This window comes from Carcharhinus amblyrhynchos, chromosome 23 (genome assembly GCF_965287045.1).
Source record: "Carcharhinus amblyrhynchos chromosome 23, sCarAmb.v2.hapA, whole genome shotgun sequence".
Classification (NCBI taxonomy): Eukaryota; Metazoa; Chordata; class Chondrichthyes; order Carcharhiniformes; family Carcharhinidae; genus Carcharhinus; species Carcharhinus amblyrhynchos.
This window is the reverse complement of record NC_137346.1, coordinates 10297311-10321651: the sequence shown is the minus strand read 5'-3', so window position 1 is coordinate 10321651 and position 24341 is coordinate 10297311. Positions and strand designations below refer to the sequence as shown.

Genomic DNA, 24341 nt, shown 5'->3' with positions numbered 1-24341 from the left:
ATTGCGACTGAGGCCAACGAGGAATGCCGTTTTGTAAGCCTCGCACACCCCAATTTCAGAAGGCCAAAGGTTGAAGTGATAGAATGGAGCTAAAGCACATCACCTGTGAGTGAATCAGGCTTTGCTTAAATCCCCGCTGTGCTCCTGAGGTTTGTGTTCACTTAGGCGATGACTGGAAGATTGCTCTGGTTGTGTGAAGAATTTTGTCTCTTGCGCGTCTCGATTCTAATTGTCCCACCAATGGGGGCTGTGCATTTAGCTGCTGAGGCCTTACATTCTGGAGTTCACTCCCTAAGTCTCTCCACCACTCCTTTACATCATTACCTCTCCATCCCGACATCTCCCTAACAGGCTTAGTGTCAAAAAAGATAGTTAATTGGGTGGAACGGTGGCACAGTGGTTAGCACTGCTATCTCACAGGGTCAGGGATCCAGGTTTGATTCTGGCCTTGGGTCACTGCCTGCGTGGAGTTTGCACATTCTCCCCGTCTCTTTGTGGGTTTCCGCCAGGTGTGCCGGTTTGCTCCTACTCTCCAAAGGTGTGCAGGTTAGGTAGATTGGCCATGCTAAATTGCCCCATAGTGTCTACGGGGATTAGGTAGGATAAGTGCATGGGGATGGGCCTGGGTGGGACTGTTGTTGATAAAGACTTGATGGGCTGAATGGCCTCTTTCTGCAGTGTAGGGATTCTATGATAATGCTCCCATAATGTGCCTTGGGGTGTTTTACTGAATTAAAAGTGTCATATAAATACAAGATGTTATTGCTGTGGCTTGTGTTTCTCACTGTCCAGATGGACTGCAGGATCTTTTCTGTTTCTGCGCTGACTTTTTTATCTTATGCAATGATGATGCCAAGGCATCTGTGCTATCCTCACCTCCCTTAACTAATGGATTGAGAAACTGGCAGTGGGGAGTTCAGAGTAGGGTTTTGATTGTCTACGTTTTGAAATGTTGAGGCCAGCAAAGGGTTACGTGTGTTTACAGTTCCATTTAAAATGATATCTAACAGGTTGTCAAGAACTGTCCTGTGGGCTTTTCACAAAACACCAATAGCTTTGTCCAATTATTTAAAGTAGTGTTATCATGAGCTAGTAAATATCCACGGCACGCTGCTATCATTATTTACTAGCTCACGATAACACTGCTCCCATCACCTTAGACACAATCAGCCACAACATACAAGCTATATCATGTTGATGTCTGGTGACACTGGGCTTTGTGTAAAAGGCAGTGTTGATTTAGATAAGGCTTTGCGAGCTTAACAGAGAGAAGTTGACTCCTTCTTTCCCATCTCTCTGTGTGAATCCCTCTTATTTTCCATTTCTGTCTGCCCCTCGCCCTCTCTTTGCTTATTGTTCTCTTTGTCTGTCTCAGTCTCTCTGCGTCTTTGTATTTCTCTCTTTCATGCACGTTCCTTCTGTAAATCTGCCCCTCCATCATCTTGCTTCTGTCTTTTTTTAAAATCATTGTTCCTACCTTGTGTGAATGTAAACATTGTCCTTCTCACCTGACTGTGCCTGCCTCTGTGCATTTTGTATTATCTTCTCCCCTTCCCTGCTTAGCTGTTTTATTTTGGTTGAATATAATTAGTACAATTTATAATCAACTAAGGCGTTAAATAATTCAAAGAAATAATTGTGATTGCGGTTGAATGACAGCACGACTAACAGCTATGACCCCCAGGCTCTGATCCATTTGCTTCTGAAAGGAAGATCATGCCTTCTCTTTAACTGTGAAGTGACGCTATGGAAAATTCGCATTAATTGTCATCTTGGCTCCCGAGGGAAGGAATTGCCATAGATTTTGAGAAGTCAGAACTTTTTGGGTACTTTTCAGTACAAGCCACTGCTTTTTAATGTCATTATGCTTGCACTGGGGAAGGGCATGGCCCAGCAGCACTGTTGTTAGATTATTAATCCAGAAACTCAGCTAATGCTCTGGGGGCCCAGGTTCGAATCCTGCCACGGCACATGGTGGAATTTGAATTCAATAAAGCAAAATATCTGGAATTAAAAATTTATTGATGACCATGGAACCTTTGCTGGAAAAATCTATTTGGTTCACCAATGATCTTCAGGAAAGGAAATCTGCCAGTCTTACCTAGTCTGGCCTACATGTGACTCCAGATCCACAGCAATGTGGCTGCCTCTCAATTGCCCTTGGGCAACCAGGGATGAGCAATAAATGCCGGACAGCCAGCAATGTCCATGACCCACGAATGAATAAAAAAAATTGTATGGCATCAAAATGCCTCAGAATCCTCCACGCAGCAACTTATCTCAGCAGCACACTATGACACCACTTATTAGAATCATAGAATCCCTGCAGTACAGAAGGAGGCCATTCAGCCCATCAAGTGTGTACCAGCCACAATCCCATCCAGATCCTATTTCCAAACCCTGCACATTTACCTTGCTAGTGCCCACTGACGCAAAGGTCAATTTTCCATGGCCAATCCACTAAACCCCCATATCGTTGGACTGGGGGAGCAAACCGGAGCACCCAGAGCAAACGCAGGCAGACACTGGGAGGAAGTGCAAACTCCGCACAGACAGTGACCCAGGCTTGACTTGAAGCTGGGTCCCTGGCGCTGCGAGGCAGGAGTGCTAACCACAGTGCCACCGTGCCACCCCTATTGTTGCAGTCTATTCAAAAATAAATCCCGCTTTTGCTTTTAGAGTTCATGTCTTCCTCTGCAAAGGCTTCAACAGGAGTTAATTAAAGGGTTAAACCTAGTTTTTGTACTGATTTTTAAGATACTATAGCAACAAAGCAGAGAGACAAATTTGTTGTTGGTTTATTTAAATTTAATTAGTTTTGGTATTACGCTTTCAACAATGAAAGTGGAGATTGGAAGTAGGAGGCGGAGACGTGGTCTGTTATGAATCAGTACTCTTCCATTACACCAAAGTTTGTCGGCATACAAGTTTGTTTGTGTTGCTTCTGTTTGCATCTTTTGAAGTGCTCCAACGCAATGCATCATACAAAGGATAATATACTCTGCAACTGACACGCTGCAGATAATCACTGGAACCTTCTCTCGACTTATGGTTGTATGTTGCTTTCAAGCCTTTGAGAAAAATACTCCTAACTTGGTGACTGTGTATCATTCTATTAATAACATATGAGAAGGTGTAGGCGTATCAGGGGATTTTTGATTAACCGTGATAATGATTATTTTTTTTTGCATGCAAGGCAAAACTAAATATTAATCCAATTACTGGCATAGGTCAAATTCTGTCTTGTTTTGTTTTCATTGAAAGGCATATAAAAATAACTTTCTACGGATTCCTTCACTGGTTATATGGCTTCAACATGTTTAATACTGCAAGCAAGTTACAACTTCACAGTGTGGTTCTACTTTAAGCAGTGTTTAAACAGAAAGTAGCTATTAGTCTCATCAGCATCAAGCAGAACAATTAAACAGAGGGGAGTATGCTATATAGTTGGAAATTTTAATCCATTGGCAAACTGGTCCTGAGCCATACAAATCGGGAAAACACCAAAATCCATTCCTCAAACATTGCCAACTTAGATTAATTCAGCTGGTAGTTTGACTGTCGGGTCCCATCTTCTAGTTAAGGATCAGCCACGGTTCCAACTCCTGTAGTGTGTTGGCCTTGGCTTAATGTATAAGATTCTAGCCTCCATGGTGGCACAGTGGTTAGCGCTTGCTACCTCACAATGCCAGGGACCTGGGTTCGATTCCCGGCTTGGGTTACTGTCTGTGCGGAGTTTGCATGTTCTCCCTGTGTCTGTGTGAGTTTTCTCTGGGTACTCTGTTTTCCTCCCACAGTCCAAAAGATGTGTTGGTTAGGTGCATCGGCTGTGCTAAATTCTCCCTCGGTGTATCTGAACAGGCACTGGAGTGTGGCAACTAGGGGGTTTTCGCAGTAACTTCAATGCATTGTTAATGCAAACTGATTTGTGACACTAATAAATAAACTTTATACTCACAGCACCAGGGTCCCGAGTTCAATTCCAGCCTTGGGTCACTGTCTGTGTGGAGTTTGCACGTTCTCCCTGTGTCTGCCTGGGTTTCCTCCAGATGCTCCAGCTTCCTCCACAGTCCGAAAGACATGCTGGTTAGGTGGATTGATCAAAGTCTTGATCAGACTTGAAACCTTAGCTCTGTTTCTCTCTCCACAGACGCTGTCAGACCCGTTGAGATTTTTCAGCATTTTCTGTTTTTGTTTCAGGTTCCAGCATCCGCAGTATTTTGCTTTTACTGTAGGGGGAATGGGGGAGGTGGAAATTTGGTCATAATTTCTGATAAGGAATTTTGGAATGACAGGAGGTTTTTTTTTAACAATGTTAATATCAAAAAGCAAATACTCATCCTCCATTTTTATTATTATAATTTTTTTTAAATCAGAAGAAGTCAGACATACTGGTACACATAGGATTAATGCAGAATAGAATGGCATGGATTTATACCCACATTTGTACCCATAGTACAGTGAGTTTGTGATCACAACTGTGCATGATGAAGAGTGACAGGGTCAAGTGTTTCCTGTAGAGGTCAAAGGGGAATGAAGACAAAATCTGCTAGGTTACTCGAGCACACTTGGCAAGAATGGCACTGACAGCACTGGCTGCTTACCACCTACTCCCCTGGCCTGGGATGTGATACTGAGGTGAGAGAACAAATGCTTACAAGTACTGCACACTGGAATGATTGTACTTGCTCAATCACTGGTCCCTCTTTCAAGGAATACGCACAATAACTTGTTTGTCTGTGTGGAGTTTGCACATTCTATCCGTGTCTTTGTGGGTTTTCTCCAGGTGCTCTGGTTTCCTCCCACATTCCAAAGATTTAAAGTCTATTTATTAGTCACAAATAAGGCTTACATTAACACTGCAACAAAGTTACTGTGAAATTCCCCTAGTCACCATAGCTTGGCGCCTGTTCGGGTCAATGCACCTAACTAGTACGTCTTTCAGAATGTGGGAGGAAACTGGAGCACGCAGAGGAAACCCACACAGACATGTGGAGATGTGCGGGTTAGGTGGATTGGCCATGCTAAATTGACTCTAATGTCAGGGGAATTAGCAGGGTAAAAATGGGGTGTGGGGGTTACAGGGAATAGGGCCTGGGTGGGATTGTGGTCAGTACAGATTCGATGTGCTGAATGGCCTCCTTCTGCACAGTCGGGATTCTATGATTCTAGCACCTACACAGAGAGGCATTGTGGGCTGGTGTTGTAACATAGTGAGGAGGATGGGGGTTAAGGAGTGGGGTAGGGGTTGAAGAGAATCGATATCACAGTCAAAGAGGTAAGTGTTTGGTATATAATTCAGAATAAAGGTTTGTTGAAATGACACCAGGAGGATAGTGGTAATCATTCTTATAATAAAGATCAGGGAACCACACTATACTGTGTGATATTCACAGATCTGAAGAATCTTACGTGAAAGATAATGCCTGCAGATATAGAACAGAAACACAGGAAAAAAAGAGGGAACAAAATAGAGAGTGGGAGACAATTTAAATTAGAAACCTTCGTGAACAGAGGGTGAAATCTGATGGGGCATGTGCAGGGGTAAGGTTAATTTTGTTCCTCTCGCCACAGATGCTGCTAGAGTGTGTCTATCCAACATTTTCTGTTTTTATTTCAGGTAAAATCCGATCTCGATCTGGAAGTTGTTAATGATTTGTTTGTGTCAGTGATCGCATCAGTGATTAGGAATGCAGATTTGTTTTACAAAAAAAAGTATATATACATATGAAGCAATTTATTAGTGGAATGTGATGCAGACACTTGTCTGCAGGACTCGGAGCACGCTGCATTGTTGGGAATGCTGTCCTTCAGGCGAGGTCTGCTCTCCATGTCTGTGTTGGGAAGACCCTAACAGAAGGAGAGTGGGGATTATCCCACTGTCCCAGGCCAACGATCCTCCCTCAAGCACCACCAGTTAAAAAAAATAACATTAGCTGATCATTCTGTCTGTGGGACAAATCATTATGACGGTCATGACACTTTCAAGGGACACTTTTCTGATATAGACAATATAAGGTGCTCTGCTAACTTAGAAATTCCAGTTGTAATTTTAGCAGAACTTTGCTTAGTTCTTGACTAATGCTGAAATAAAAAAAATAGCCTGGGGGGATATAGAAAATCAATCGATAAAATAGTGGCGGGGGGGGGGCGATTGCAAGTACAGCTTGGTCAACACCCCATACTTCCTGCAAATTATCACACATCGACCATCTTATTAGATAACAACCGCTAACTATGAGACTATTTAAACGTCGCATTTTATTAAGAAATTCAACAAAAACAACTGCTATTGCTTCTCTGATGAAATGATCTGGTCTGACTCAGCATGAACTGGCCACACGTTAACAAGAATGCATTTCCGCGCTCGAGTTAATGATTAGAAACTGTAGGCTGGATCGAAATGAATGACAAACCTCATGATATATCTTGAAGCAGCTATCGATTCCCCCACTCGTGACAAAACCAGAACATTTATATACGTGTGTGTGCTTGCCTTTTGAATTAATATTTAGGACATAAGTTATCGCCCTGACAGCCTAATTTCCCAGTCCAACGCCGGTATCTCCACAGCCTGATTTCCAGCCAGACTTTCTCAGGACGATTCAGCAGAGCAAGTGCCTGGGCGCACAGCGTGGAAAACGCGAGCTTGGGAAAGGCTAGTGGAACAAGTGCAAAAAGGAGAATTCAATTCACACACACATACACACAGGGTCAATGCACAACGTGCGTCGTGGATGAAAGAAACGAGACGGCGCAAGGGAGAGACAAGCAGGGGGAGGAAGAAAAGAGAAAAAGGGCTGTAAAACTCCTGAAACTCAGAGTCTTTGAAAAAGAGAGAGGAGGAAGAGTCACATTGGTCTGGAAGTGTTAATTCTACTGCACAGTTGCTGCGCAGACCCTGCTGGGCTTTTATGCAGCACTTTCTGCTTCTACTTCAGACTTCCAGCAGCATTTTTGCTTTTAGTCTGTCTGTAAAGAGAGAAAGTGAATCAACCAATACAGGCAGCAATTCATGCGAGTGTGGGGAGAGGTGGGCTTGCAAGTCCCGATGTTATTTTCCTGTGCAGCTCACCTTCTCCACTCTACCTTACACTCTGCACTCTCTCCTTTCCTTCTCTATGAACGGTATGCTCTGGCTGGAGAAGCACGCAAGAAACAGCACTTTTCATTGTGTGTTAATACATCTGACAATGATAAATCTAATCAGATCAAAAAAACTTTTGCTTTTTAATTTGCTTAATGAATTGAAGTTTATTTGTCAGTCACAAGTAAGGCTTACATTAACAGTGCAATGAAGTTATTGTAAAACTTACATTTTCAACTGCATAAGCTTGCTTTTTCCTTTCCCAAATCACTTCGTATCTGCACATTAGTTGTTGTTGCAGAGTTCCTGTCAATCAAAGCTCGTTTCCCCGGTGGTTGCTCTCAACAGGGAAATTTCCACAATTTGCACCAACTTTGGTTGTAGTTTTTATGTCCCTTTTTTATTTGTTTTGGGGTGTTTGGAGTATTTTTGGGGGGATTTGGAATATTTTTTGGGGGGTGTGTGCGGTATTTTTTGGGGGTTTGGGGTATTTATTTTGGGGGTATTTGGGATATTTTTGGGGGGGCTGGGGTATTTTTGGGCGGGAGGTGCTGCCAAAAAAAGGTAGCGCTTGCCATGACGTCACCGCATTGGTGCCGCTTGCCATGGCAACCGAGGCGCCGGCCGGCCGGCGGGCCAATGGTAGGGCACGCCGGGCTGAGCCCGGCAAAGAGCGCCGCCACACGCCCCCTGACGCTGGAGGCGGGGCTTCCCCTCCTCTTCCGCCCCCCCCGCCGGGGCCCGGGCTGGGGGACGGGGAAGAGGGCAGGCTGGGGGTGATGGACAGGCCTGCTCGACCAATTACGGCGCGAGGGCGGGCCTGACCAATGATCCGTTTGGAGGGGCGGGCGGGCAGGCGGGGGAGGGGGAAGGGCAGTGAGAGCGGCCGGGTAGTGGAGGCGCCGGGTGTTAGGAGGGGGAGGGGACTTAATGTGATTGACAGGCGGTGAGGCGGGGGCACCAGTCAATATGCGAGGGGGAGGGGGTGGGCGAGAGCGAGGGGGCGGGGTTGCCGGCGCGCAGTTAGAGTGTAATAGACGGGCGCCTTCCACCACCAATGAGCGGGCAGGGCGGCGCGAGGAGGCGGAAGAAAGGCGGGGGAGGCGCGGTGATTGACAGGAAGCGCTTGAGAGGCGGGCGGGAGCGGAGCGCGAGGGGGCGGGACGTGATTGACAAGGAGGTGCTGACCAATGAGCGGGCGGAAGGCGGGCCGCACATGAGGGGGCGCTGACTGACAGGTAGTGCTGACCAATAGCTAGCGGAGTGCTGCGCGCGACGAGCTCCTATTGGCGAACGGCGCTGGGGGGGGGGGAAACGGAGGGCGACGGGCTCCTATTGGCGGAGCGGCGCTGAGGGAGGGCGTGAGTGATGGGCGCCTCTAACCAACGGACGAGGGAGCGGAGAGGGGGAGGGCGCGGCCAATGGGAGCCGGCGGAGAGGGCGGGGTCTGCGTTCTGGATAACAGTCGGCGTATGGGGGCGTGGCTCCCGGCTCAGGGTCCGCCCATCTGGGGGCGTGACTCCCGGCTCAGGGCCCGCCCACCTGGGGGGGGGGGCTGAGGCAGCAGCAGCGGCGGCAGCGAAGCGGCGGCTCCGGACTGAGCTGATCCCCACGTGTGAGCAGCTCAATCCCGGCTGCCAGTCGCTTCTCTCAACCCGGTGGGGAGGAGGGGGGACTGGGGGTCTTCCCTCTTATTTTAATTTTGGGGGGTGGGGGGGGCTGAGTGAGTGAGTGTGTGTTTTTATTATTATTTTTAGTTGCTAGATATGGAAGCAGACGGTAGCCAAGCCACCTCTGGCAGTCCAAACGACTCGCAACATGACCCAGGGTATGTTCTGAGCTGACTTTTCTTTCTGTTTTCCATTTGCTGCTTTCTTCCTCCTTCCTTCTTCTCATCCCCTCCTCTCTCTCCCTCTCTCTCTTTCTTCTCTCCAATCTTTCTCTCACCTAGTTTTGTTTTGACTGCACTCACTCAGGCCTCTCTCTCTTTCCTCAACACCTCCCTCCTTTCTCCCTCTCTCCTCTCTCTCCCTCCTTTCTCTGTCTCTTCCCTCTTTCTCCCTCCTTTCTCTCCCCTCTCTCCTACACCTCCCCCTTTCTCTCTCCCTCCTTTCTCTCAACACCTCCCCCCCTTTCTCTCCCTCCTTTCTCTCTATCCTCATCAACACCTTTCCTCTTTCTCCCTCCCTCCTTTCTCTCCCCTCTCTCTTCCTCAACACCTTCCCTCCTTTCTCTCTCTCTCTCCTCCCCTCTCTTCCTCAACACCTTCCTTCCTTTCTCTCTCCCTCCTCTCTCTTTCCCCTGTTCAATCTTTCTCTCACCTAGTTTTGTTTTTATTGCACTCACTCGGGCCTCTCTCTTTCTCTCTCCCTTCTTTCTCTCTCTCTCTCCCTCCTTTCTCTCTCTCTCTCTTCCTATTTAAGCTGCAAGTTACACGTCAAAATGGCCGATCTGACATCTGTGCTCACTTCTGTTGTGTTTTCCCCCAGTAAAATGTTCATTGGCGGCCTCAGCTGGCAGACCTCACCAGGTAAGAGAGCCTAGGCAAGAAAGTATTTTTCCCTTCTGTTTGCCAGCACTGTTTTTGTGTGTGTCTGTGCAATGTGTGTGTGTGTTTATATATAACCTTGTAAAGAGAGGGACACACAGAGAGGAGGAGGGGGGAGGGGGGGGGGGGGCGGTGTAGTGGGTGCTAGAGGAATGGACAGAAGGTGGTGTGGGAATCAGTGAGTGATCCCCCTCTCTGTTTTCCTTTTTAGTTCCAGTTTTAAATGGTCTTGCTCTTTATTGGAATTGTTCAACGCTGCTTGGGTTACTGTAATGGGGAGTTGTTTTTTTTTATTGTTTGTGTGTAGATGCTATGTGCACCTCACACCACCCCGTTTACCTTCAAAGATGATCTTTTACAAGTATGCAAAAGCTTTTACGCTGTGACACAAGCCACACTAATCTGCTTTTTCCTTTTCCTCCCTCCTCTTTCCACCCCCATCCTTTTTTATTTTCCACCTATCCTGCCTCCCCCCCCCCCTTTGCAATTTCTTATCCCCCCCAAACATACACAGACAGCCTTAGAGACTATTTTAGCAAATTCGGGGAAATCAGGGAATGTATGGTAATGCGAGATCCGACCACAAAGCGATCCAGGTAAGATTCTTCATTTTACTTTTTTTTACCTTTTGTTATTATTTTTGTTTATATTTTTACGAGAAGTTTGAACCTGATTGCATCCAAAGTCATTTTTGCTTCTAATTGTGACACTGTCTCCAACGAAGTGTCTGAGTAGTGTGAGCTTATTTTTTGACATTGTCCTGCTGTTTGGAGGTGATACTTTGTGTATATATGCGTTGCTTTCTCTCTCTCCTCTCTCTGGCTACATTTGTAGCTCGTCCCCTCTCTTCCTTTCTTTTTTTTTCTCTTTCTTTCTCTCCTCCTCTCTCACACTTTCTCCTCCACGCTCCTTGTACAATCGAAGCGATATTTTGACACTTGGCGTTTTGCTTTCCCTCTCTTCCCTGTTTGCTCGTTATTTACTCATCGTCTTCTTGTTTTCTTTGTGTCATTTCAGAGGCTTCGGTTTCGTTACGTTTGCTGATCCTGCAAGTGTAGATAAAGTATTAGCTCAGCCCCATCACGAATTAGATTCCAAGACGGTATGTTTTGTGTGTTTTTTGTGTCGATTTCCTTCAGTGTAAAACTGTAACCAACTGATTTCCCACCCCCTCCCTGTGTGTGTCTCTCTTTTTTTAAGGTCATTACAAATGCCTGATGTGTCTCATCTTAGTTAAATTGCCTCGGAAACCAACTGGGTTTTTCTTTTCCTTCTTTAAAACCAAATCTGCTTGGCTGCAACTTAAGTTGCCCCCCCGCCCACTTTTTTTTAAAATAAAAGCAGGAAAAATAATTGTATAATTTCACCGGAACAGCTTCACTGACTCGCAAATTGACAGTCAAACCGCCTAGTGGCCGATTAAGTCGCTAGTTAAATGGAAGTCTTGCAATTAAATTCTAATCGCTTTTCTAAGCGGTATGATCGAGATGAAACGCAAGTGGGAGACGGTAAGGTTTGATTTTTATTTTTGTTGCATCCCCCTCCCCACAAAAAAAATCTCCCCCCCCCTCCCCCTTTAAAAGAAAAGTGTTGCTGAAACTTCAAACACAAAGTTTTTACTAATCACCGGGGGAACATGCAGAGTTTGATTGTAAATCGCATGAATGAGTTTCTTGTTGACCATTTCTGTGTATCTTGTGTCTTAGCATCTGTTTTGTAGCATTCTCTATATATCCTTTCGAGTTTGTTTTGAGCTTCAGGGCAGGAATCTGATCTATTTCCACCCCCTCCTCTTCCCCCCGACAGAAGCTGTTGTAATACGTTAAAACATTATCTAGGTAGTGACAACTACATCAGAAATAGTTTGTCTTCTGCCTAGTGACTTCTAGAGGACTGTAGTTAGAATTGATTCATTTTAAAAAAAATCCCCTCAGAGCTAATTAAGTAATTTATCTTTTTTTTAAGAAAGGCTAGTTAAAGTTTTTTGTTAGTCTGAAGTAAAGCTCGGGGGAGGGGGTAATACTGATGAAGTTAATGTGAAATTCTCCGAGTCACCACATTCCAGTGCCTGTTCGGGTCAATGCACCTAACCAGTATGTCTTCCAGACTGGAAGGAAACCCATGCCGTTATGGGGAGAACATGCAAACTCCACATAGATAGTGACCCAGACCGGGGAATTGAACCCAGGTCCCTGGCGCTGTGAGGCAGCAGTCCTAACCACTGTGCTGCCCGTTTTATACATGGTTTTAACCAGTGCTAATTTTTTTCTATGTAAAGCTATGTAAAAAACATTCAAATTGAATGCCATGGGAGACTAGTTATGGCTAGATAATCCAGTTTGAGTTCAGAACTTTAGCACTTCCTTCAACCTCTTCTCTTCCAATCCCCAGACAAAATAGTGATTCTTTTGAGCGCAAAATTGGTTTTTTAGGCAACTTCCAATGACACAGGATGAGATCGTTAAAATTCCCACTCTTAATTCTGGCTGACAGACCGGATTAGACATCCTTGAACCACGCAAGGTACCAGATTTATGTGAAGGAGGTTACTTAATGCTGAAACATTGAAGGGGAACAAACTTGTAAGTGAGGAGAGAGTTTTGGGGCTTGGGAGCAATGCCTCAGTGAAAACCATCTTTAAGTAACTGTAGTATTAATCTCTTTTAAACACTCGAAGATGCACAGTATTTTAGAATATATTTTTATTTGCTAAAGTTCTGGAAAACAAATGAGACATTAATTTGTATCTTATTTTTCCTTCTTGGTCTCTGTCTTGTCAGTTGAGCTGTGTCCCAAACACCAGGATTGCATATTTCCCCTGGCCAGGGTTTTTTAAAAAAATTATAATTTGTTGCTCGCAAGCCAGTTATTTTGGTGTTTAAGGTGTGACTTGAATTTTGTTGATATATTGGGATTGGTTTTGACCTGCATGTAGCAAATCTGTTTTGTTCACGTTGTAAGTAAATGTCAGTCTATTAAAGAGGTTTCACAATGGTCGTTCTGCACTGTGGATGTTAGGTGTTGGTTGCGGATTTTTGACATTGCAAGAGGACTTTGATATTGATTTGATTTATTGTCACATTAGTATTAGTGTCCAGTGAAAAGTATTGTTTCTTGTGCGCTATACGGACAAAGCTTACCATACATAGAGAAGGAAAGGAGAGGATGCAGGATGTAGTGTTACAGGTGTAGAGGAAGATCAACTTAATGCGAGGTCGGTCCACTCAAAAGTCTGACAGCAGCAGGGAAGAAGCTGTTCTTGGCTAGGTGCGGATTGATGATGTCGGTGGAAGCGTGAGGTGTGAGCTTTGCAGACATCTAGTACTGATTGGGTTGTGGGCAGAACAAAATACCTTCTGCCCACTGGTGCTGCTGAGGGTATCTTTTGTGAAGGCTTCTACTCAGATATTCCAATCCTTTCCCATTAGAAGGGAGTTACACTTGTAGTGGGTGAAGAGATCCCACTGGCCCTTGGCGCAGTTTCTCGCTTTGATTCTGCTGTCAGAAGGTGATTCTATCTTTGACTATAGGTGGCAAATTATTTCCCCCTCCCCCCCCCAGCTCCCTGTCCACATTTGGTTTGCTGTTTTCCCTCAGGGCTTGAAACTGAAATGAACAAACAAAGTAGGAACCATCTGGCTGAAGAGAACCTTGGGTGTATTATTTTATTATTGAAGAGCTGCTTAAAGTTCCCACTGGGTTTTAAATGCAGCCTGTGAAGTGCATGATGCATCAAGTGGATCACTCCCAAGGTGTGTTCTTTGTGTTCTTTACCCTTCTCTCCTCACATTTGCGACCTTTTTTAAAAACCGCTGGTCATGTGCTGGGAAAATAGATCTTTTGGGCACCTGTTGCTTTTCGCACCTCGTACAATTCCCTGTATATGAGCCATTAATAGGAGCATTGACAATCTCTTTGACCTCATCCACGTACGCACCCACATGTTTTATCTTCATAGACACACACTTACATCTTTTCAATGGAAAGCTCCTGGATTGTGAACTGAAGTTGCAATCTTTGCTTATTTATACCTTCTTGGACCCCTTTCTCCAATCTGAGATTGTTTGTTTATTATATATTAGTCTCGTAAGTAGGCTCACAATAACACTTCACCAAAGTTACTGTGAAAATCCCCTAGTTGCTATACTCCGGTGCCTGTTTGGGTACACTGAGGGAGAACTTAGCACGGCCAGTGCACCTAACCAGCACGTCTTTCGGACTGTGGGAGGAAACTCGTGCAGGCGCTGGGAGAATGTGCAGACTCTGCACAGACAGTGGCTCAACCTGAGAATCGATCCTGGTTCCCTGGAGCTTTGAGACAGCAGTGCTAACCACTGTGCCACCCTGTCTTTTTTTTTGTTAAATGCCCACCACCCTGCACTTCCTCCCACTTGGGGCTGGCAGAACTTGTGAATGGGGTTGCAGTTCCCTCTTAGTGTTGCAACGAAGGAGCTCCCTATCTGTCCTGTCGCTCTAGCCCTGCTTCTCCTTGCGTTTGTTTTGATTAACTGACAATGCCAGAAGTGTCCATTGGCTTTACAACCTAATGAATTTTTCTCTTAAATACTATCTACTTGAAATCCCAATACTTGCTTCGGTCTGTTATGTTTGTGACATGTTGGCTGAGCTGTTGTATCATCTTGTTGTCGGGCTGACCGTGGTCCATTGTGGGTTAGAGCAATGTTACAAGGAGATCCCAATTAATCTGGGTTAATCTCACTTATTGAAATTGGGAGGGTATTAGCTGGATCCTTCTACTTGCTAACTCAATCACATAGCTCCTACTCTACAGGGAAGAGAAACTCAGTTTCCGATTGGGTCTGCAGTCATCTTTTGGCCCCAGCATGCAGCTTGGGAGAACAGCTAACTGGGTGTGAGTTGATTTGAGTGGAGTGGGTAGTTATGTTGTTGGTGAGCAAGGGAGTTCAGGAAAGTTGGTTCCTGCTGTGAGAGTGGCTTACTTTGGTTGTGCAGAATGGTGCCGACAGGTGTTTGTGGATTGTGGAGAACCACCAGATTTGCCACCACTACCTAGCGGCCCCTGCTGGAAGTAAGTGTTTGTCAGATCAAGACGTGCCTGTGAATGGTAGTGGCCCCAATTCTGAGAGTTAACGTTGGATGCAAGTAGACTGCCTGCACTGTTCTCTTCGTTCCTCCACTGCTCGGCTTTCGGCCTGACCCCACCACAAGATAAATGAAATGTTGGCCTTCATAGCAGGAGGATTTGAGTATGTTTTCCTGCAATTGTATAGGGAGTTGGTGAGGCCAATATCTGGAGTATTGTGTACAGTTTTGGCATCCTTATCTGAGGAAGGATGTCCTTGCTATAGGGGAGTACAGCAAGGGTTTGCTGGGGTGGCAGGTCTGTCATATGAGGAGAGACTAAGTCGCTTCGGATTATGTTCACTGGAGTTGAGTAGAGTGAGAGAGGATCTCGAAGAAACTTATAAAATTCCAACAGGGTTAGACAAGGCAGATTCAGAAAGAATGTTCCCATTGGTGGTGGAGTCCAGAACTAGGGGGTCACAGTTGGAAGATAAGGGGTAAACCTTTTTAAAACTGAGGTGAGAAGTTTCTTCACCCAGAGTATGGTGAATATGTGGAAATCACTATCACAGGAAGTATTTGAGGCTAAAATGTTGTGTGATTTCAAGAAGAAATTGGATATAACTCTTGGGGCTAAATGGATATGTGGGGGTGGGTGGTGGGGATCATGATCAGCCATGATTAAAATGAATGGTGGAGCAGACTCAAGGGGCCGAATGGCCCACTCCTTCTAGTTCTTACGTTTCTATCACTGGCTCCAAGGCTGCGGCTTCTTCCAAGAGGCTCACTCCTGGCAGTATGTGAGGTTCAGCTATGTGAATGGAACAAGTCACACTCCAATCCACGCAGGAGGCCTGGGCATCTTGCAGGGAGAGGAACATTTTAAAATGGGGCATTAAAGACAGCATAATGTTCAGGATGTGTGGGCCAAGCGGGGAAATTAAAAAAAATTAATCCTCCCCCTTGATTCGCAATTGTTATTGAATTGCATTGAGTGAGTGGTTTCAAAACAATATCCAGGATTAATAATCCTCAGACTGTGCCTGACGTCTGTAAAGCAGGACAGGGCATTGAAGGTGGCTTTGGAAACTTTCTGCTTTCATCTTATAGTTATTACTCTTGCCTGAGAAACACAATGTTTGTTTTGAACCAGCCTGGGTGGGGGATGCACCCAATGATTTCCTGACCCTTCTCTGATTTGCTTCAACAGATTGACCCAAAGGTTGCATTTCCTAGGAGAGCACAGCCCAAGGTAAGTGAGAATCATTCCTGTGATCTGTTTTCTTACTGTCGGGGTGCACTGAGCTTTTGTTGGAGGGGTTTGAGGAGTGCTTTGTGGAGGGCGATGATAAAGGGCGAAGCATTGGTTCTGAGTCGGTAATGAAACCTTTTAAAAGCTGGTGTACACTGTCTGTTTGGGGCTTTAGAGATGTTGCAGTGGGAGCATTTGTTTGTGTTTCACTTTACATGTCTGCGAATTTTTTTTGGCAATCCAATCCTAGTCTCATGGCTTTTCTGCTGTTTACAAGTGGCGTGAGGGGGCTTGTATTTCTTGTTGTGGTTTATTCTGTAACTTTCTTGGTGGAAAGATAGAAGGCAACATCCCTCCTGGTTTTGCTGAAATAGGAATGTGACAGATGGATTGATGCTGGATGTTTTAAGTTCAATTAGCGGACGGCAGTGGGGGGTGCGGGGTGGGGGGGCGGTGGTGGTCAGCAGGGAAAAGATGCTGCTAGGGGCTCAGTAACAAGAAGGATGTGGTGTATTTGTGCCGTGAAAATGGAGATGGGGCAAGTCGGGGGCCTGAACCTTCCAGTGCCCTTTGACCTTTAGATTGGGAGGGTCAACATGTGGAGTTGCTTACTGTTGCTTTGATTGTAGGCTGACAGGATGTGAATGGGCCAAAGGCAAATCATGCAAATTATCTTGGAGCCTGATTACATTAACGCTCAATGGTTGTGGCAACCTGGAAATAGTTGGTATTCTTGCTGCAAGGAAGCCTGCGTTGGCTGTGATCGGCTTTTCTGGTGTGTGTGTGTGTATTTTCAGAAGGGCAAATTTCCTCCCGGTTCCTGTGCTGAAAGGGAGCTAAGAAACCGGCTGGCTGGTAGCTCGTTGGGCTGAGCACCTGGTCACCACTGAAAACCTCTTAACTGTTGGAGTGTTTAAGATTCAGGTTCGAGTACTGTCAGCTTGGCCATTCAGGTTGATGCCTGTATGTAGTGAATGACAGCACCTGGGGAAGGGAGCTGCCCCCTATGAGTGCCGAATGGTTAAGTGAACGCACTCTTGATGAGAGCAGCAGTATCAGACTAACTTGAAACCAATAAACCACCAGCGGCTCCTTTCCTGCAAAGTAGGTACCTAAAATGTGCGCTTTCACTTTTTTTTTTGAAGAAGTTTGTTTATTAGTGTCACGAGTAGGCTTGCGTTAACTCTGTGATGAAGTTACTGTGAAAGTCCCCTAGTTGCCACACTCCGGTGCCTGTTCAGGTACACTGAGGGAGAATTTAGCATGGCCAATGCACCTAACCAGCACGTCTTTCGGAGTGTGGGAGGAAACCAGAGGAAATCCACGTGTGACCTCCACACAGGTGGTGATCCCAAGCCAGTAATTGAACCCGGGTCCTTTGCGCTATGAGGCAGCAGCGCTAACCACTGTGCCACCCTCAATTTGCTCACTTAACCGGCCGTTTCCGAGGGAGCATCTCACCCCTTCGAGAGGAATCCTGGAAGTGACTCTTTTATTTAATGGAACATTTTCACACCAGTAACCTACCGCTGAACATAATGGGATGATAATGAAAAGAAAAAATCTCACTCAATAGCCCTTGTGTGAATAGCACTAAAATTATATTAATGTTGGAACTGTTTGATCTGTGACAGCGCTTAATGTGCACGGAGCTTAACACAAGGTGTAACACAATCTGGTGTGTAGAATGATTCGTGTATAAACCTGTGTTTGGCTCTTTGCTGATGAATGGGAACAGTTGGGGTGATTGTCGTTAGATTTAAAAGAAAGGTGCTCAAGCGAGGGCATTAGATAAGAGAGAAACAGCCGCAGACATGGCTTGGCTGATTGCAGGAGGTACCCTCTTTCAGCTGCCTGGTTTAATTTGCCACTTCCTGCAGTTTTTGAGTATTTTTCTAACTGTTTGTGTGCAGTCCTCGGGAGATGTCGTGGGGGGGAGAGTGAGATGCAAAGTGAGGAGGAGTGTAATCAAAGGTCAAATCAAGATGAGAAGCCTCGGATTGGAAGGTGCTATCAACAGCACATTGTAAACATGTTTGTGGGGGTTTTCTCAGGTGTGGACCTGTTAGTTTTTTTTGTGATTTTTTTTTTTTCTTTTGTTGTTGAAGTGAGATGCCACTGTTTGTCAGTGTTGCGAGTCGCAGTGGCCTGCAGCTAGCCTTGGGGGCAATGCCATGTGTGTCTGATCGCTGCCCCCACTTTACTGCTGTGAAGGTCAACCCAATTGATCCCTTCTGTGGGTCAATGGGACAGTTATTCCATTACCTGCTCACTGGCGCATGCCCGAAGGAACACAGCCTTTTGGTAATGTGTCACTGTATCAGTGGAGAAACTGCCCCAAAGCCGTTCGCACACCCTCAGCATTGTTGTACACGAGAGCCTGGTTTAGTGCAGAGCAGGCTCCCATGAATTGACCCTGCCACAAGATGCTGAACCTCTACGTAAACCATCGACACTGGCAAACGTGAACTTGATTCCATGCTTTAGGTGGCACGGTGGTTAGCACTGCTGTGTCTCAGCACCAGGGACTCTGGTTCAATTCCCGGCTCGGGTCACTGTCTGTGCAGAATCTGCACATTCTCCCTGTGTCTGCGTGGGTTTCCTCCCACAGTACAAAGATGTGAGGATTAGGTGGATTGGCCATGCTTACATTGCCCCTTAGTGTCAGGGGCACTAACTAGGGTAAATGCACGGCCTTACGGGGATAGGGCCTGAGTGGGTTTGTGGTTGGTGCAGACTCAATGGGTTGAACGGTCTCTTTCTGCATTGTAGGGATTCTGTGGCGCCGCCTCTGAAACCTGGCACTTTGTGGCATGTTGGGCGCTCTCGAGGCTGGGCGGTCGGTGCAGGTTATGAGACAGTGTTGAACCGCTTTCTACTTGCTTTCAGTTTGACTTGCGTTACAAAGACATAGTCAATTTGGACTCTCTTTGATTCAAAGCCTAGTGGGAGCCTTCGATTCCGAGACTAGACGTTTCCTATTTTTTTTCCTCCCTTGGGTCGGGGGTTGGTTCTGTTCTGTGCGTGTGTGGTTAGCCTTTGCCTGTGGTCCTTACTATTCAGAGCTGTCTCCAGAGCAATCCTTTAGGGAGTGACCCTCTGGGGTTAACGCTGAAACCTCCTGTTTGGCAGCAGTGAGGATGAGCAGTGTTGATTCTTTTTTATTTTTATTGGAGCAGGAAAGCAGTTGGCATTTGAAGAAATAATTTGCTGCCTTTGTACCGAGGAGTCTGGGATTAAATTCATTCTCTATTGAGATACTTTTAAGAACATAAGAACATAAGAAATAGGAGCAGGAGTAGGCCATCCAGCCCTTCGAGCCTGCCCCGCCATTCAATAAGATCATGGCTGATCTGTCGCTGCTCAGTTCCACTTTCCCGCCCTCTCCCCATAACCCTTAATCCCCTCGCTTATCAAAAACCCATCAACCCGCGTCTTAAAAATATTTAGCGAGGCAGCCTCCACCACTTCAACGGGCAGAGAATTCCAGAGATTCACCACCCTTTGAGTGAAGAAGTTCCTCCTCAACTCCGTTCTAAACCACCCCCCTTTTATCTTGAGGCTGTGCCCCCTAGTCCTACTGTCTTTTTTGAGCGGGAAGAGTCTTTCCACCTCTATCCATCATTCATGAATGTAAAGACCTCTAATACGTCACCTCTCAACCTTCTCTTTTCTGGTGAAAAGATTCCCAGCCCATTCAGTCTTTCTTGACAAGCATAGCCTCTCAGTTCCAGTACCAGTTTTGGATTGAAAGGGCAAAAGACATTTCTTCCATTTCTGGCAGTTAGCTTTAACATTACTCTCTTATCAGATATAGCACGGTGACCAGAATAAAACTCTTGACAACAACGTCTCAACTCCAAACTCAGAAGAATGCCTCCTACCTTTTGAGTATGTTTGCCAGCTTAGGTTGAGTTGTGTGTTGTTAAATCTACATGTACTAGGAACTGGAATAGGTATTTTTAAACTCACTTTTGAATGTAACTTTTTTTTGGGGATGGGGAGGTTGGTTGAGGTGGAGGCCAGGAGGGGAGTGGATTCTATTAAAAGTGAAATCCGGCCTGTCTGTGTGGGATTGCTGGATGTCTGTGACTGTACAGGTGTTCATTGAGAGATTGCACAAAACTGTGACCGTTTTACTGGGCCCTCCTCGCGTTGTGCTATCTTTATATGTGACTCGCAAGCTGAAATTTCCTTGACAACCGCGGTCCCCTTTCAAGTCCCGCTTATTTATCAGGAATTAAGGACAGCTTCTCAGTGCCTCGCCACGGCTGCCTTCTACAACTGTATTCAATTTAGATCTGCCTTGAAGTCCCCTTTTGTTTTGTCCCTTTTTTTATATGCGTGCGTGTGTGTGTGTGTTTTAAAAGGTTGTTGAGAAAGCTTTTAAAATAAGCAGGGGTGACCTAGACGCATAAATCAGCGCCACGCAGTAAAAAGCACGGGGCACAGCAAAGAGGAACTGGAGACTGGTTAGTGGTGAGTGTAGGGAGCTGGGGAGTAAGGGAAGCGGGGCTGAGGTGAGGTTCCAGTGCTTGTGTCTCTTTTTTTTTGTTCTGTGCGGAGCCCTGCTTAATTTCCCACAGCTATTCTGAGCAGGACTTGCGATGAAACTATCTGGTTTGAAGAAATGAGGCAGAACCAGGGCCACACGGCTAGTGCTGGGAGGAAACCTAATGTTGAATGACAGTAATGAGGTTACCAGGGTGGTTTCGTATACGTGCTGGTTCTTCTCTCTGTCTCTCCCCCCCCCCCCCCCCCCCCGCCCCCGACCTGAAACTAAACCCTTTTCCTTGATCGTGGCATCTTGCATTTTCTGTTAACGCTCAATCAGGATATTTCTCTGCTGCTAGTCCACTTTGCCTGCCGAGAGCACGTTGCTTAGCTCGATTTTAGCCGCTGTGGTTATGCTGGACCCATTCACCCACATCTTTGGTTCTTGGTCTCCACCCCTCTCCTCCCCCCCCAACTCCTTTCAGTTGGTTAATGTCTCCCCTCACCCTTGCGTAACGCTGTACTGTCCCTTGTTGGATGCTTCCACCCATCCCCCTACTCTTCGGTTTTAACCCTTTTTCTAATTGGTTTCTGTTTTTCCTGCCAACGGTTCATGGAATCTTGACAGTGCAGGAGCAGGCTATTCAGCCCATCAATTCTGCAGTGACTCTCCGGGACAGTATCTCACTCAGTCCCTATCCCAGTAAATCCATGTATTTAATCACGCCCAAATCTATACATCTGGGGACACTATGGGGCAATTTAGTATGGCCAATCCACCTAACCTAACCACGTCTTGGGACACTGAGGGGTAACTTAGCATCGCCAATCAACATAACCCACACATCTGTGGAATGTGGGAGAAAACCCACGTGGACACGGGGTGAATGTACAAACACAACACAGACAGTTTTGTATTGAATCCAGGTCCCTGGTGCTGTGCAGCAGCAATGCTCGCCGCTGTGCTTCCTGTACTGTTTTTGGTGTTGCTAGCAGGTAGGGTCACTTTCATTTGCTGTTTGTGCTACTCTGATGCATTTAGCTGATTTTGTTTTTCCAAAAAAAGGTAAGTAAGTGGCGGCAACACAAAAACATTAATCATCACATTAAAATAAATCCACTGAGGGAATGAAACTCCCTGGGTGTGTTCCCTAATAGCAGGGGCTGCTCAAATCCAGAGGTTCGACAGTAGGAAGGCCGAGCTTCAGACAAGAACGGCATTAGTGATGATTATAGGATTTCAGTCAGGCATTGTTATGTCCACTTGGGATGTTTTTTTTTGAAAAACAAAATCACCCAGTGGTAAGATTATAGATCCTGCCCTTCTAAACATGGGTTGTCTGTGGAGGGCACATTGGATTGTGTAACGCTAGGAGAAAGTGCTTACAGGTCTGTCACCTATGGTGGCAATTGGAGCAATTTGAAGTGAGTTAATAAATTGCAAGAACTATTGGCACTGCATCAAAGTGTATTGGATTATGTGTGATTCCTTTTTACCTATAGAGTTTTAATGCTGATACAAGTAGGGCTAAGTGTCTTGGTTGTATTGTGCAGCAAGCTGGAGACAGACTTCCCTTCCTGCTCTTTTTCTCCCCCCTTCTCTCTTGCTCTCTCTCTCTCCCCCCCCCCCCCCCAACTCGTCTCGCTCTTTTTCTCCCCCCTTCTCTTTTTCCTCCCCCCAACCTTTTCTCACGTTCTTTCTTTCCTCTTCCCCCCCCCCCCCCCCCCCCGCCCTTCTTGCGCTCGCTGGGGTCAGCTTTGCACACGTTTTTCTCAGAGTGGTGACAATGTGGAACTCACTATCACGGAATGAATTATATAGATGCATTTCAGGGGAGGCTGGACAAGCATTTTGAAGGAGAAGTGAATCAAGGGTTGTGTTGGATTTAAATGAGAGAAGATTTGAGGAGGCTCAAGTAGAACATAAACACTTGCAAGAGCTGTTTGGGCTGATTATTGTGCTGTGCATTCTATCTAACCCTTTCCTCTCCATCCCCTATCCTAGTATCCATTGTCACTTTTGTTTGTGCACAGGTATTTTTTGGTCTTTTTGGGGCTTTTTTTTTGCTGCTGTGCTATTTTGTTCAGTAAAGCAGGTGTGTACTTTACCACTGTGAAGACTCAGCGATGAGTCACTGCTCCCTGTGTCTGACCTGCTCAGCTGCATTTGAAAGTCCGTAAAGAATTCTGCTTCTGTCACTCCTTGCCTTATCGCTGTCTCTTAATAGGCCGCGTTGTTCACAAAGTGAACTGTGAAGTTGTATATTAAAAAATCACTTGACGAACACACACCTCCCACCACCACTGCAATATTTTACAATAAGAGGATGTGTTTTATTGGGTAAGGAAAAAGATTTTGCAGTAATTTCCCCCAGGGATTAACACAAGCCCGTCATAATGATAGCTGCTCGCAATTTTCCCGAACGCTGTTATTTTGAGGAGAGCAATTTGTGGAAAAGAAGATTTTTTTGATTGCCTCTTATACCTGGCATGTGGGGTTGGAAAGTTAATTGAGCTGTGGAGAATGGTCAGGTTTTAGCTTAGTTAACCAGGCTAGGTTTAATTAGTGAGAATGTGGTAAGGCTGGGAGCAGATGTATGGAACGTGGTGAGGGCGGGAGGTGGTGTACTGTGAGGTCGGGAGATGGTCTACGGAGAGCGCAGTAAGGCTTGAGATGGTGTACGGAGAATGTGGTGAGGGCAGGAGATGGTTTGCGGAGAGCACAGTGAGGGTGGGAGATGGTGCGCGGAGAACGTGGTGAGAGTGGACGATGGTGTGCGGAGAATGTGGTGAGGTCGGGAAATGGTGTGCAGCAAACCAGTGAGGGCAGGAGATGGTGCGCGGAGAACGTGGGGAAGCTTGAGATAATATTTGCATCAGTGTGAGGCTGGCAGATAGTGAGCAAGAATAAATGATTGCTCTGACAGTGCGATGCTGGTGCAGAATGCCGCAATGCTTAACCCACCGGGTGTACCTGGTGCCCAACTAGTGAAGACCTGGGGATGTGATGGCACACATTAAAAGGAGAAAAAGACAATTTGAGCTAATGCTGCAAATCTGCTGTGAAATAGCAACAGGGGGGCAGAGACGCGCTTAAAAGGTGTTTTTAAAAATTGAACAGGTTCTTTTTAGAAAATGTTTCACTGGATTCAGGCATCACTGTCTGGATTGGCATTTATTGCCCTTCGAAGGTGGTGGTGAGCCACTGAGGTCCATGTGGATTGGTGCATTCTTACCAAGAATTGAGTTTACTTTATACAGCCACTATGGGGATGGTGGAAAACACAAGTTTTTCTAATTGGAAAATTTTTCTGTCAGTTTGGATCTCTTCCCACTTTGCAGACTTTCTGTGGATGGAAAGAAGGTCCGTGGAAGGCGCTCGCTTCACATGGAGCGCACTTCAAACATTAATTCGGTGTTAGACATGCCCACTTTTCCAGGGCTGCAAGCGGTCGTCTGCTGTGTTTGATTTAGAAAAGGCTCATTAAAGCAACTCAGTTAACCATTTTGCTTCCTATTTTGTGATTGCATATTTTCCTGGTGATTTGGGGTGGGAAAACTCTTGATGGCGGGAGTCTGGGTTAGCAGATGGTCAGATGTTAAACAGTGCTGCCTGCTATTGCACACCAGGTCACCGTATTGGTGACATTTGATTTATTATCGTCACACGTATTAGAATACAGTAAAAAGCATTGTTTCTTGCGCTCTATACAGACAAAGCATACCGTTCGTAGAGAAGGAAAAGAGAGTGCAGAATGTAGTTAGTCATAGCTAGGGTGTAGAGAAAGATCAACTTAATGCAAGGTAGGTCCATTCGAAAGTCTGACAGCAGCAGGGAAGAAGCTGTTCTTGAGTCGGTTGGTATGTGTCCTCAGACTTTTGCATGTTCTTCTCAATGGAAGAAGGCGGAAGAG

General features: G+C 45.9%; 1 protein-coding gene and 1 long non-coding RNA gene across 12 annotated transcripts in view; one reads left to right on the top strand and one right to left on the bottom strand.

Annotated features, from left to right (window-relative positions):
* LOC145357273 (uncharacterized) overlaps positions 1-24341 on the bottom strand; it is a 299761-nt gene that overhangs the window by 175249 nt on the left and 100171 nt on the right. The gene's annotated exons all lie outside the window — the stretch shown is intronic.
* The window catches only part of msi2b (musashi RNA-binding protein 2b), a 560852-nt gene continuing 545313 nt past the window's right edge, over positions 8803-24341 (top strand). For all 11 annotated transcript variants that reach the window (XM_080210479.1, XM_080210476.1, XM_080210473.1 and 8 more), the window contains exons 1-5: positions 8803-8915; positions 9577-9617; positions 10150-10231; positions 10653-10737; positions 15892-15933. In XM_080210479.1, the coding sequence (XP_080066605.1) occupies positions 8854-8915; positions 9577-9617; positions 10150-10231; positions 10653-10737; positions 15892-15933 (312 nt within the window). In that variant the 5' untranslated portion in view covers positions 8803-8853. The remainder of the gene's footprint in view (positions 8916-9576; positions 9618-10149; positions 10232-10652; positions 10738-15891; positions 15934-24341) is intronic.